Here is a 14,377-nt window from a genome sequence, read left to right as displayed (position 1 = left end):
AAATTGTCCTTACTAGAGGTACATATTTCAAATTAGCATCTTCTTTCCCCTTTGAGGTTCCTCAAAGGAAAACACAGTCTGGATGCTTTGATCTGGATTCATCACTGCTGCAACTGAAATGTCTTTCTGCAAGAAGGTATGTTTTATTTCCCAGAAACATTAAGAATTTTGAGGGAGACGTAATGTATATATGTACCTATATACAACAACAAAGAATGTTAGCAAAGATAAAAAATGGATGCCTTTCAGAAGAAACCTTATTTTGAAATAAAAGTTGGCAGCTAAGTTGCCCCAGGGATCTCTAAGGTAGCACAGCCATGGTATGAGAGCTGCTGGTGGGAGAAACTCTCATGCAGGGGTAGGTATGGTGTAAAATACAGTGGAGTTTTCAGACGGAAAAGATAGTTTTTGATTCTTCTTCAAATCGTTTTTTTATTTTTGTGTTACATTTTGTTCTTAATGTTATAAACAGGTTAAACATTTTGCCTTAACTTGTTCAGAGAACTCAACTTTTAAGAGAGACCACCCACAACCTTTTATATATTAATACACATAACATAATGTTGGAAACTATAGAATGTGAGACAAATATCTGCATACAAGAGAAAATAATCTGATACTTTGGTTCCTGCTAATGGACTTAATGAGCAACCTACATCTTTATTGTCTTTATGCCTTGTAATATAAAACTTGTGAAAGTGGTTTATTCAGTTAACTACAAAATATTTTGCTAAACTATTCACAGGCCATGTTCAACTGTTACTTCTTTAGGACATTTTGTAATAGAGTAAAATGAGTCTTTCTAGAGCTGTTTATACCCAGAAGACAAAAGCAAATGTGTTTATCCTTTATATTTATTCTGTCTTTTAATAGCCCACAACAATGTATAAACAGAGACAGTGATCCAGAGAGCCATGGGAAACCATTTCTAAGTTCTAGTGCTCCACCAGTAACAAGTCTTAGCCTTCTGGGAAACTTTGAGGTATTGCATATTCTCTAGAATTCTTGTGGTATTTTTATTATTCTTCTGTTCTGCTTTTAAGTGCATTTCTGGGAATAATTCCAGCCCGATTACAATGTAAAAGTTCATAATTAAATTGAATAAAATTTGTTTTCATTTCCAGGTGTAAAGACACGTTTCATGCTCCAGACGTCTTCTGTCTCAGATTCAGATAAAACAAGTGGCTTACAACTTGTTTCCCACTATGGTCAAGTTAGGAGGTGTTCTGTTGACTTAAGTGAAGTTTAACAACCTGTAATTGTTCATGTTATGTGTATGCATTATAAGGAATTGCATTTTCACTCTTGCAGTCTACTTAATGTGTCACAAAAGCTGTGTTAAATCAGTGTAGTCAACAGAACACATCTGAATTGTAGCCCCCAGCTTTTCATCTTCATGTAGCATATCAAACATCAACAACTGAAAGCTAGTGTGTTAATGGGATGTATCATACTCTGTATTTGTGAAATATGGAGTGAATATGTTCAGGAAAGATGTGGATTCTAGATTTTTTTTTCAGGTAGTATATGTCAAAGTCATGAATAGATCCTGCTGCAGTAAAATTCTCTGAGTTTTTGAACTAGTTTCAGTAGGATGAAGACTGGGTTTAGATGATACTTTAGATACTTTCTCTTGAACCACTGTCATCTTGCTGAATGTTCTGCTGTTAATCATAATTTTTGCCTCAGTGTTGACTTTGTTGGGTCACCTTATGAAAGACCCAGGTTCTTAATGTAAACTTTTTTCCTTGTTTGATGCTTAATTTTGCTCTGTTTCATTTGAAGTGTTCCCAACATAAGCTGTACATGTTTTGTTTTTCAGGAATCTGTCCTGAATTTTCGCTTAGACCCACTTGGAGTGGTAGAGGGTTTCACAGCAGAAGTGGGAGCAAGTGGAGTCTTTTGTCCCACACACATGACTCTGCCAGTTGAAGTGTCATTCTACAGTGTTTCAGATGATAATGCACCCTCTCCTTACATGGTAAGTGTGTGATTTGATTTATTTTAAATAAATTTTTAAAGATGGAGGTGAAAAATAAAAGCTTGGTGAGCAGAAAGTTCAGGAATTGGGGATTTGCAGGGACCTGGATTATTTTCAGCTGCATATGACGCAGTTCTCTGGTCCCTTTTTTCTTTACCTAACTGGTGCTTTTCCTCCCATTGCTCTACCCCACCATTCAACTGCTGTCATCTTGGTATATCGAATGTATATGTTTCCCTCCACACTGGAGTGATCAACCCTCACCATCTCTTTTTATTCACCTAACTTAAAATAGGCAATGAGGCAATAGCTAGACTTAATGAGATACTTTTTTGTTGTCTCAACAAGTAGCTGCCCTGGGTAACTAACCACTCTGCCTGCAAGTGGCTTAGGTGCAGGCCAAGGTACAGTTGCTTAGACTCAAAAGTTATTCAGCCCTTTCTTTTAACGGAAATACTGTCTTGAGCTAGCATGATATGTGGCATTCTCATAAGCTGCATGATTTGCTGATATTTGCACCAACACAGTGTTTGTGTTCCTGTTGTCTGTATGCTAACTCTGTCCCACAATTCTACGATGACAGCACAGATTTGAATGTCTAAAAGTGCTTCCTTGTAAAAAGCAAATGTTGTCCTGTATGCTACCATTGAATGAGATGGCTAGATTTGTTCCAAATGCCTGTTAAGTAACCTAAATGTTACCTCCATGCCAGTCTAATATTTGGAGGTTTTCATATGTGTGTGTCTGTCTAAAATATGGTAAATAGACTGTTTAAATGTGCAAGTTAAACACTGAACATCTGCTATCCCAATATTTAGTTTTTAAATTAATAGCATTTAACGTATTTCTGACCTTCTGTTTTTAGAAGTATTTAGAAAATGAAATGACTCCACAAATTAGGTTTGATTAGTAGAATTTAAACTTGCATATGTCTTAACCATTGCAAAGAAGTATCTGTTGTTTTACTTAAGTCTTCCTAGATTATTTCAGATTATTTTCTAGGAGGTGAAGGGATTTCGTTGTTCCTCATATGATTAAATTAGCATTGGTTATTTTCCTAGCTGAAACAATGAAGCACAGGCTTTTCTACTTGCTCTAAACATGCTGTTATGGCTGAGTCTCCCAGGATTAATACAACACTTTTATTTTATATGCCTCCATCATCAGAAACATTGTTTCTGTCTCTATAGCTAGTATCTCTGCTCTGGAGTCCTTTTTTGTTCCCCAAGGGTGGCCTGGGCAGCACCATGTGGGACACTCGCATGTTCTGTTGACCACAGCTGTTACAAAGCAGATAACCGTGTCAATAAAGTTTGGATTAGAATGGGAGATTAAGTCAATGTACTGCCTTTGAAAAGCAGAAATTAGTTCTGTGAGATTTGGAGTGTTATTGGTGCAGTTGTAGGCAATGTAACAATGGAGAAGAGGAGACAAATTCACCATTTCAAAATGGCTTCTAAGTTGAAAAGAGCTTTTTTTTTTTTTATGCCATAGCTCCCTCCACCAGCTCTCTCAAGATGTGGGAACTTAGATCTTATTTCAAGAGGAGGATATACCACTTATTTGTTGTGCAGCTTTAGGTGGTCTGCCAAAATAAGGCCCCTACTGTTGATTTTTAGCTGCATCTTAAATACATTGCCTTCTCTGCTTTTAGTTTTTGTACATTACTAATTGTTTTTTGAATAAATGTAATTATATTATTAGAACAATTTTGAGTTGTTTGTATCTCTCCCCATGAACTAAATGTGTGTCTTCTTTTTCCTAGGGTGTTATTACTTTAGACTCCCTTGGTAAAAGGGGTTATCGGGTACCACCTTCAGGAACAATACAAGTGGTATGTACTCAGCAGATACAGATATCTTGAAACCACTAGAAAATGAGATTATTGGAGATGAGCATGAAGCTAGCAGTGAAAATATGCATCTCTGTAGGTACTGTAGTTAATGCAAAGTAGAAATCTGTGTGTGATTCTTACAATAAAGGAGACTCTCAACCTTTGAACCTATCTGTGCTGTGAAGAGACTTAAAATCAGTTACTGTAGGTTCATAATAATTGCGGACACTGTGGCTTTGAAGTAGTAAAGGAAAAGTAATTAGGCCACAGTCCAAATTCTGAAATCCTTTTACAGGCATTAAGATTAAATAGTCAGTTACATCTAAATTTTGTAACACTTGAACACCACCTACTTTTTTGATAGTAAAACCCAGAATTAAATCACAGTCATTGTTTAGAACCTGCAAGATACACCTCTCATTTTTTTTTTTTTTAAGAGCCCAGTCTAAGGTAGCATGTTGGTAATTTCAGACTTAAAGGCAGAGCCCACCACTCTGAGTATGTTGTGTCTAGAAAAGTGTAAACAAAAAGATGACTGCAAAATAAATTACAGTGGGGATGCAGATTATCAAAGTAATGTTTCATTTGGATTAGTAGCTGAAGTGTCAAAAAACAGGAAATGTACATAATGTTTTTCTGTAAACATTTCTGTATGACACTGGAACAAAGAGCATAGAGGACAGTGAATATTTTAGCAGGTGGAGTGTGGCTTGTTGTTTGGTGTTGGATTCTTGAGTTTTGTTGGTTGGGGTTTTTTAAATTTTTCATCTTTAAAAAGTATTATATTGAACTCTCTATCTTTTCAGACCTTATTTAACCCTAACAAAACTGTGGTGAAGATGTTTGTGGTGATCTATGACTTGAGAGAAATGCCAGCTAATCATCAAACATTCCTACGGCAAAGAACTTTCTCTGTTCCTGTGAGACGAGAAATCAAGAGAACTGTCAATAAAGAAAATAGTCAACAGACTGAAGAAAGGCTACTACGCTACCTCATACATCTGAGGTAAGGGCCTTGGAGTTCCAAAAATCCCACAACAAAACAAAATAGAAACAACCCCTTACCAACCAAACAAAACCAAAAACAAAAAAAAAACAACTACCTGCCAAAATTTCTCATGACTGCTTTCACACCAGCCTTAGTGTATATGGACTTATTTCTAAAGAAAGAATACTTTTAACTTTGTGTTGAAGCTAGATAGTAGAGGAAGAAGAGCTAATGTATAACTTGGATTCGACTTGGAAAGTATTTTGTACAGGCTTGTAAAGCTTAATCCTTTCCTTAGCAAGAGAGATTTAGTTGTGGCTGGATCAATGTACTTTTGAGGTTACAGGAAATGATGAGTGTAGATGTTACATGGGCAAAAGCCAAAACTAAGGTTCAGTGTGGAGAAGGTGCCTAGTATCCTGCACACATGCCTCTTTGCCAGAATAGCCTGTAAAAGAAAAAGTGTTCTGAGTTACTCCTAAAAATACAATGTTTAGTGGTAAAAATGTAAATACTTTTTTCATGATGCAATACTGCTGATAATGCTTTTTTCACTTTATAAAATATTTACACTATCTTCCTTAAATGATTTACAAAGCACTGCCTGAAACCAGATGCTGTGCTGCTGCTCTTGGGATGTTGTGGAGACTGCAGTTTGAAACAAAGGTAGAATGGTGGATATATTCTCTTCTGCAGCTCACAGACTTTTTGTCTTCATTATTGTAGTAAAGAAATCACATGTGCAGACCCAGTGCTTTCGTTGCAGCACTTGGAAAGCCAATGGCAGCTGACCTTCTGAAGCGAGCAAGCAGAACAAAATCAAATCCCAGTCTTTTCTCTTTAACTTGTTGTAGAGTTACTTCTGGTAGATATTGTTTTCTTTGTTTAATGACATTGATTCCTACCCAGCAGACTTTTGAAACACAACTTTGTCTATGGCAGTGATTCCAGGCCAAACTTCCCCATTAAATGAAAGCTGACAGTCATTAAAAAAATGTGTGTTGGTTTACTGGAGTGTGAAAATAACATTATGATGCTGTTGAACTGTGTTTTCATTCTGAATTTTAGCCTGGATTTAAATTTATCCTTTCAGGCCACACTAATTTGCCACGACCAACTTAACCACCTTCTAAGAATTTTCTTACGGGGTAAATTCTGAAAGAGTCTGTAGCCCAAATAAAAGGTTCTATTCATTTGTAATGTTGATCTAACTGATGCAGAGGAACTGGAGCCAGTCATCAGCTGCAGAGATAGGTGAAAATCTGTTGCCAACTGGGTCTGGTGTACAGGCGTGAGGAGTAGTAGACTTGTGTCTCTGCTTTAATGTAGCTTGTAAATTTGTTACAGACAGACCCTTCTATTTTCAGGCAAACCTGCTTTCTACTCTGATCAGGGAAGTCTTCTTTCATGAGCTTCCTATTTCTGATACCCTCTGTGAGACAGAAATGTTGCAGTTATGATGCTTCTAGTTTTGAAATGCAGGTACAATTTAGCTCAGCTTTCAGACACCTGGAAGGGATCAGCTCATGGATTTATAATGGATAATTGGAAATGCATCAATTTCTGGATGGAAAAACAAACTGATAATTATGATTCTTACCTTGGAAAGTGAATACTTGCAGAATATGCCAGCAGGATTTTGCTTCAGAGATGAACCCAAACAGTGGGTCTTTTCTCATAATGAAAGAACTCTAAAAGTCCTTGGAATATTAGAGTAGTTTATGTTGACCTGCCTTGTGGTTTATTATACTTCAGATCTACAAAAGACTTACTGTCAATGCCTTCTTTTACTAAAGATGAATTTTAGTTCGGAGAGCTTAAAAAGTCTAAGTAGTATATTAATTCATACGTCAATTGGTTTTAAAACTTTGTTTTTGAAAGCAGCAATGATTCCTCAAACCTGTTTTACTGAAAATTTATATAAACCCCTAAAATATTTGCATTATTAAGAATTTTTTTTGTTACTCAAGTTGGCTTAGAACAGCCTTTGAATTTTAGCTGCAGTAATGTTGAAAACAAATGTCTTAAGCTTACATGTTGAAATTTTGTTCAAAAACCCAATGAAGTCACTACCAGTTAGCTGCATTGTGGTCACACCTGCTTGCAAGGCCTTAATCAAGGCTGTCAGCACTTTGGTTATGAAAGCCTCTTTTCAAGTGGTAATTCAGCAAAAATGCTTGCATAGGTCTGGAACCTCACATTGGCAGCCAGATTTTCTATGACTCTTTTAAAATGTCAGATTTATTGTGTATGCAGTGTCTGCATGCAGATACTACTCAGTATGTTATTTGACTGTATTTGTACCCAGAGCCACAATATTGTCATGAAATGTAACGTGCATGGACAGCAGAGCTTTATTCGCTGTAAGAAAAATCGAGTTGCACCTGCAGTTTGTTGTTACTTGAAGATGCTTTGGGGATACAGTTTTTGTTGTGTGTGTAGCAGTAATTTTTGCATTGTAATGAAATCTATGTGTGCATAAGAGCTGTGAGTCCAGCTCTGCTCACGTCTCATTTCTGCCTAGTGTTGAGGTTGACGGCTATCTCTTGGTTTCTAGGTCACATTCTGGCACCCCTGTAAAAGGCAGTTAAAGAGATCATAATCTTTCAAGTTTTTAAAGCTTGGTCAACAGCTTTAGTGACTGACACATTGCCTCTTCTAACTGTATGGGCATAATTGTTGTTACTTAACAGCTAACAGGGGTTCTTGCTGAAGGCTAGGTCAAGGGTAAGCTTGAAACTAGTTGTTAAGAAGTAGTAATTCCCCTAAGTGTTGAGAAACTCTTTTGAAAAGTATTTTCCTAACCTTGCGTATGATACATTTCTTGGTGGAACACAAAGATACCATGTTATGATTTACTAGTTGCTTTTGAACTTTCAGATCTCTCAGAATTTTTCCCAATCAAGACATTTGTATCCTTGTCCTAGTGATTTTTTTTTTTGCTTACAGGTTTTATAGATTGTGGTGTATAGACATTTTCATTTGCAAAACATACCTTGCTACATATGTTTTTGTGACCATCTGGATATATACTATTTTCTCACTTTTACTCTTCAGATTCTACCCCATAATCCCACCTGGGGACAGTAAGCGAGTGGCTGTGTGGTACTTCATTGCTGACTGGGGTTAAACCTTCACAGTAGCTTACTCTGTTCTTTTTGAATTTTGATAGACTATAAAATAGCAAAGTGTGTATTTGTGCTTGTGTTTGTCATTCTTCAGTAATGTTTATCCATTCCTTTCCTCTGCCAGACTTTCTAGCTCTTCTAGCTCTTTCTAGGAACAAGTCTGCCAGAGACCTTTGTGGTGTTTTTCTTGATTCATTTACACAAAACTACTACAGCTCTGGAGCCTGTCCTATGCTGGCCACACTAATGCCACTCTTCAAGGGTCTATGTAATGGATGATCTCTTGACTATTCCAATGTATTTGCATGTTTGAAAAGCAATGGTTCTAAATCCCAAACATTATAAACACTTCTCAAAAAAAACAGGTGATGGAAGCAGTGATGGGAAGAATTCCCTGACCACTGTCACTGTGTCACACTCATCCTCTTTCAGTTGTTGTGAAATGTCATGATCAGAAAAGTCATGTTACAGAGAAGTGTTATTTACTGGGCAAAGGGAGTCTTTTGCAGGATTCTTGCCAATATAAAATAGTAAGCTTGGGAAGTTAAAAAATCGAGCTTGAGAGTTGTTTTCTGATAGATCCTTGTGTAAAATGGGAATTGACCTCTATGGGAGTGCCTTGATAACTAGATCTGTCTGTTGTATATTAATTCCAACTATACTTTTGCTGCAAAAGATCTTTCAATATTTTTTTTCATTTTAAAATGCCTTATGAGCTATATACTCAATTGACTGCTCATTGTGTTCAGTTTGGCCCTTGCCCCTCTCACTTTTCTTTCTGTGCCCACCTCTGGAGTCTTCTCTTAAGATAGAATCTTTTTCCTTTACCAGACAAAGGGCTTTCACACTGACAGGACTGAGCAAATAAATAGTGATGGATGAGAGCCCTGTGGGAGCCAGCAGGAGCATTCTGCTGGACCCTGCCACGTTTAATGCCCTTGGTAGCTCTATGTAGGAGAGGAGAATTTTCCTTTAACTGTGGAGATGACTACAGGCTATTCAGTATTACGTGTCTGAACAAAATGGTGTCACAGAATCCATTTCTGCAACCTGCTTGCCCTAGACTATGAAACCTTAACAGATCTTCTGTAGTTGCCTGTCTTTCTCCCACATCTCAGAAATTCAGTCTGATTATGGCTAGGTTTATTCTAGAGATACTTTTGCTTCAAAAGTCTATTCAAATTGTAACACACGTGATAATACAGTGTGCACTGCTCTCAGCATTTGTCATGGTAACATTTTGTCATTACAAAAGCAAGAGCTTTTCTGTTTATATTACGGTAGCAATAGCTTTTCTTCCTTAATATGCCATAGTGATAGTGACATTGGGTTCAGTTGCCCTAAGAAATACTCCTTAAGATCTCCTGCTTTTCCAGCTTGAGGGAAGGAAACTAAGGAGTGGTGCCAGATCAAGGCTATAGAATAGAATTCTCTGAAATGCAGATCTCATCTCTCTAAATATAGTTGTTAAATCTCAGGGAAAGTGGAACTGGCATGTTCCTGGCAGGTTTGGAGGATCTGATTTAGACTGTTTAGTCACAGCATAAAAAGATAAATGGACCTAGGAACTGGCTATTGTTGGTGATTGGGCCAGAGAACTATAGACTTTTTGAAATATCTCTATGTCCTGTGTAAAAACCTTTTTCTATCTATCTGCAGAGGTCCCCATACCTACTGCTTCCAGACGTGGGTTTAAATTTGGCATGTGGTATAAAGCAGTGGTAAACTTATTGCTGATGCTTTCATGGAGAGAGAAATTAAATTTGTCAATATCATAGCTAGCACTGAAATACAGATTTCAGTGTACCTATGACTTTGTTGACAACATTTGAAACTTCCCTATTGTGTGTGCTTAGGCCACCCCTTGGGCACTTCCAGGAACTCTCCCTGAGGAGCACCTTTTGCCTTTCTGTGTTGCTGAGAACTTTAATCTTGAATGTAGATAATTGCAGTGTGAATTTCAGATACTCTGTGCAACTTTCAAAGCTGTGCATGACATTAGTGATTAAAAACAGAGCCTTAAATGCAGAAGAAAACAAAGCAGAAACGACGTTATTTCATTTTAACTGACCAATTTTGTATGTTCAAATGTTTAATTCAACAATATCTAAAACAAAAGATTATTCTTTCATGCAGAAATTTGTGTCTTTTCAGGTTCCAGAGTTCTAAATCTGGAAAGATCTACCTCCACAGAGATGTAAGGCTCCTATTCTCTCGGAAATCCATGGAAGTTGATAGCGGCGCTGCATATGAACTCAAATCTTACACTGAATCTCCAACAAATCCTCAGTTTTCACCAAGATGCTAGCAAACAATGGTGAACTATTCGATTTACTGTTGATTACTCCTTACAAGCGAAGACTGGTAGAGATGACAGTATAAAGTTCAGTCTGTAAAGGAATTGAAATAGCTCTCAAGAGAGAAGGTTCTTGTGTGATCCTGGACCAGTTTTTAAAAGGTTTCTGGAATGAGCTTTGTGTATTCCAAGTAGACTGGAAACATACCTAAATCTAATCTTTTTGTACTGTTTAAAACCACTTCATTGGATGTGTTGCAATAGCAAATTCCCAAGTTAGTTTAGTGTTTACACTTTTTATTTTATTTTTCAGTTATTTAATATTTAATGTTTCATTTAATACTCAAGTGATGTTTGTCTTAGTGTTCTAATGTAGCATAAATCCTATGTAAAATCATACTATGTATTTTTGGCATTAATATTGAAATCTGAAATATATACAGATGTCTTTAATCTGTGTGATGTATTAAGTGATATTCATTTAAGTTATTGAAAATGGGGACAACAGGTGAATTATTTCCATAACATTTCATACTATGCAAGCATTTATCTTTCTTCTTTTCTCTAAATTGGTACCCTTCTCCCCCTCCCCTGCAGTTTTAGTAACATGTGGAACCATAGTACAGGTGGTTTATTCACTTATGCATTCAGATCATTGGTTTTATTCATATCTTGCTCCCTCAATTTCTTCTTCCTTAAGGGTCACTTTAATTTTGCTTTGTTATTGGTTTTTCTCACATAACATTCACACCCTCCCACATTTAATTTCCCAGATTGTGTTAAAGGATGTACTGTGCAAGCAAATTAGTATTTATATCTTAAATATATGCAAACGCCATGAAACCTGTACTTTTTGTTTTGTTTTTAGATGAGGAGAATCTTCATGTAATCCTAAATATTTTTAATAGGCCACTAGGTGGCCATAGGAAGTTTTACTAGAAATGCTACGTTGGGCATACAAATATTTTCCAGTATGTATGTGTATTCCTTAAACAAAACAGTCAGATAAACAGTTTATGCTAAGTGTTAAACTGTGTAACTGAGAGAAATAAAGTTAGAAACATTTGATTATATTTGATATATATATATATATTTAATAATGAAATCAAAGCTTTACAGTGTTTGCCAAAGATCTCTGAGTTTCTCAGCTGTCTTGCCTTGGTCTAAGTGTTCTTTACATCAATGTAAGGTTTCAGAGTGTCAGTAATGTGAAAGGTGACCTTCATATTTGGGAGGATAAGGATGCGTATCTGAAGATTCCGGAGAAAGAATGAATTTGCATCTTTGGTGTTCAGCACTGCCCTTGAATGAGAGAAGTCGGTGTATCGTGAAATCTCCCCGAAGTCTGCCAGGGAAAGGAAGGGAGATCAGACTTTCCAGATGATACTAATCAACTATCTTGTATATTCAAGTTGCTACAAAGGGGCAAAGCTCAAATACTGTGTGTTAGTTCCCCACTTGAATAGTGTTTTCCCCTCTGTTACACTAGGTTTTCAAAGGTCAACTAGCATTTATTTTATTCAGACTTGGGAAAAACTGATTATTTGCAGTTTCTAGTCATTTGTGTGTCTTGTAAAACTGAGACAAGGTTTATTTTGATCACAAAGTCAAGTACAGCCGCAGCTGTAGTGTGTACAAAACTAGGATCTAGACTAGTATAATGAGAGTGTGTCCTAGTTTCTTTGTAGCTACTACTGAGTCATAAGCAAACAGCATGTATTCTCAAAGTACTTATTTGTGTCAGGTGCCACGTTAGCTTGTATTCTTGAGGGGGAGGGGGGGAAGGATGAGAAAAGGACACACTTTTCATTAAAAGTCACAATTCACCTATAGTACATTAACCTTTTATTTTGCACTGAGAATATTAAGTATTTGTATGTTTGTCTCTCACTGATTTTAAATGATTTCTTCAAGGCATCCTTTTCTCCCTTCAGAGTAATACACTAATTTGTTTTGAACAGCAAAGAAGCTTGGATTTCAAATATTTGGTCACTACGAGTTATGTCTAGGAAATAAATTTGATTGATGTAAATCATCAGACTATCTTAGTCCCCATATGGATTCAGAATGAAAATGACCTTAGATTACCCATGCACAACTTTGATTTAACTAAGCCATTTTCCATTTACATCTTGATCTATGTTAACAATTTCCATTAGAGACACAGCTAGAGAAATGCTGAATGTTCATAAAATACGAACTGAATTCCACAGAATTATTTTTTCATAGGTTAAGAAATTAGACTAATTTTTGAGATAATTTGATTTTTCTTTACTCAGTAGGCTCAACCATATAGAATTGTTTTTGACAAATGTTGTAGCGGTTTATGAGGGCCTCCAGTGATGGAGGCTCAGGGATCTTTTCCAGTATTAATGGAAAGAGAGAGTTATTTATGATGTCCAACTAAATCTTACTGCAGTTGAAGTCAAATCTTACTTTGCCTTTTCACTATAAGCAAAGACAACAATTTAGTTCTTTTATCTCCCTTCTCAACCTTGGACTCTATAGCTAAGAACTGTTCAGTCAGCCTTGGCTTGTAGATTTTATGTTTTGCAGCTTTGTTTCTTTGCTTCCTTCTTTTGGTCTGAATCTGTCTTCAAGTGCCTCAAGATGGACACAGCATCCCAAGCAAGGCCTCCCTGTGCCAATTAGTCTGGAAGGACAAGTCTTACTTATGGATTAAAGTCCTCTTCATACATCCCCTTGTAATACTTGATTGCTTTCAGGATCAGTGGATGTCGAGTAGCATTATCCTGTATAGCAGGTGTCTCACCAGCTTATTCCCAGTATGGTGGCTTTCCTGCATGTGTCATGATTGAACTTCTAACATTGTATCTAATCTTCTGTTTGAAACTGAATTGCAGTTATTTTCTGGTGTTCTTGTAGCTCCTCATACTCAATGTAACCTGCTAATTTTAGTGAAGTTCATAGTACATTATATGGCTCACCAACAAAACCAATGAGCAGTATTGTCCCTGAGAAGCCCTTTGTGAAACCCTAGTAAAAACTTGCATTCACCCTATTAAAGTGTCATCTAGTCAAGTTTCCTTGCTTTCTATGAGGAAGTGCCAGAGGCCTTATTAATGCCAGAAGACATCCAGAACTTGAGCCACCTTCACCCACTTCTCCATGTGGTCTGTTTCCTTTTCATTAAAGGAAGTAGGATTATGTGAAACCTTTGTTCTCTTTGTTCTTTGTGGTAATTTCTTATCTACCTACTCAGTTTCTTTTGAATGCTTATCTTAGATGATTTAGATAATTGGTAGTTAATTGGAGATTACTTCTGTTAGTTCTCTAAACCCTCAAGAAAAAAATTTCATCCAAGATGAAAATATTTACCAGGTAAGGAAAAAAGTAACTGATCAAGTGTACTATAAATCAGTATTTCCTTACTCCAGCTTGAGGTTATGCTGTCTTTGGTACACTAGTTATCTCGATCATGCCAGATTGAACAAAAGAAGCATCAAGTCCTTCAGTCTTTACAAGGTTTGTTTGGCAGTTTTCAGTGATTAATTTTGTGCCCTTCTGTCTTCATGAACTGTTTTAGATGCACATACTTAAGAAAATGTACATAGTTTCTCTGTGCTGCATTCTTCTGTTTCAGGCCATTGAACAGCTTGTGCTTTTTCCTGAAGTTCTTAATTTGCTTCCTATCCTTCCACTGTATTGTATAGTTTATGCTTGTTCCCTTAAGCTATTTAAGGAACTGCTGAATAATGAAATCTCTAATTTGCCTCCATTTCCTAAGAGTCGAAAGAAATTCTTCAAGTTTGCATTCGTGTCTGCTGTTGCTACTTTGTCATTCGGTTTCCTTTCAAAATCTACAAACTTCATCAGTTTTCTATGTGTTGCTCTGGTTTTTACATCTTCAGGCCACTTCTCCCTGGTTCTGCATAACTGCTTTTTCTATCAAGAAAAAAAATACTTGCTAGTACATTCTATGATGTCCCTGTGCAATCTGCCCTGCTCTATCCCTTTCTCAGTGATGGATATGCACATTCCCTGAGGTCCCTGCTACTACACAGTCGTCATCTCTGGACAAAATCTCTTGCTTGCTCAAAAAACAATCGCCCTTCTAACTACTGGTTTGAGAGCCTTTTAGTAAAACTCATCTGTGGTAAAATCGCAGCTTCTGTTTGGTTGAGAGACT

At 36.7% G+C, this 14,377-nt stretch overlaps 1 protein-coding gene across 8 annotated transcripts in view; it reads left to right on the top strand.

Annotated features, from left to right (window-relative positions):
• Positions 1–11,284, top strand: part of ATOSA (atos homolog A) — a 49,842-nt gene extending 38,558 nt beyond the window's left edge. For all 8 annotated transcript variants that reach the window (XM_061999254.1, XM_061999247.1, XM_061999248.1 and 5 more), the window contains 6 exons: positions 57–136; positions 874–982; positions 1,823–1,981; positions 3,747–3,815; positions 4,622–4,821; positions 10,086–11,284. In XM_061999254.1, the coding sequence (XP_061855238.1) occupies positions 57–136; positions 874–982; positions 1,823–1,981; positions 3,747–3,815; positions 4,622–4,821; positions 10,086–10,239 (771 nt within the window). In that variant the 3' untranslated portion in view covers positions 10,240–11,284. The remainder of the gene's footprint in view (positions 1–56; positions 137–873; positions 983–1,822; positions 1,982–3,746; positions 3,816–4,621; positions 4,822–10,085) is intronic.
• The last annotated feature ends 3,093 nt before the right edge of the window (positions 11,285–14,377 follow it).

The sequence above is a fragment of the Colius striatus genome, chromosome 7 (genome assembly GCF_028858725.1).
Source record: "Colius striatus isolate bColStr4 chromosome 7, bColStr4.1.hap1, whole genome shotgun sequence".
In the NCBI taxonomy this organism is placed as follows: Eukaryota; Metazoa; Chordata; class Aves; order Coliiformes; family Coliidae; genus Colius; species Colius striatus.
This window is presented reverse-complemented; position numbering and strand designations above follow the sequence as displayed.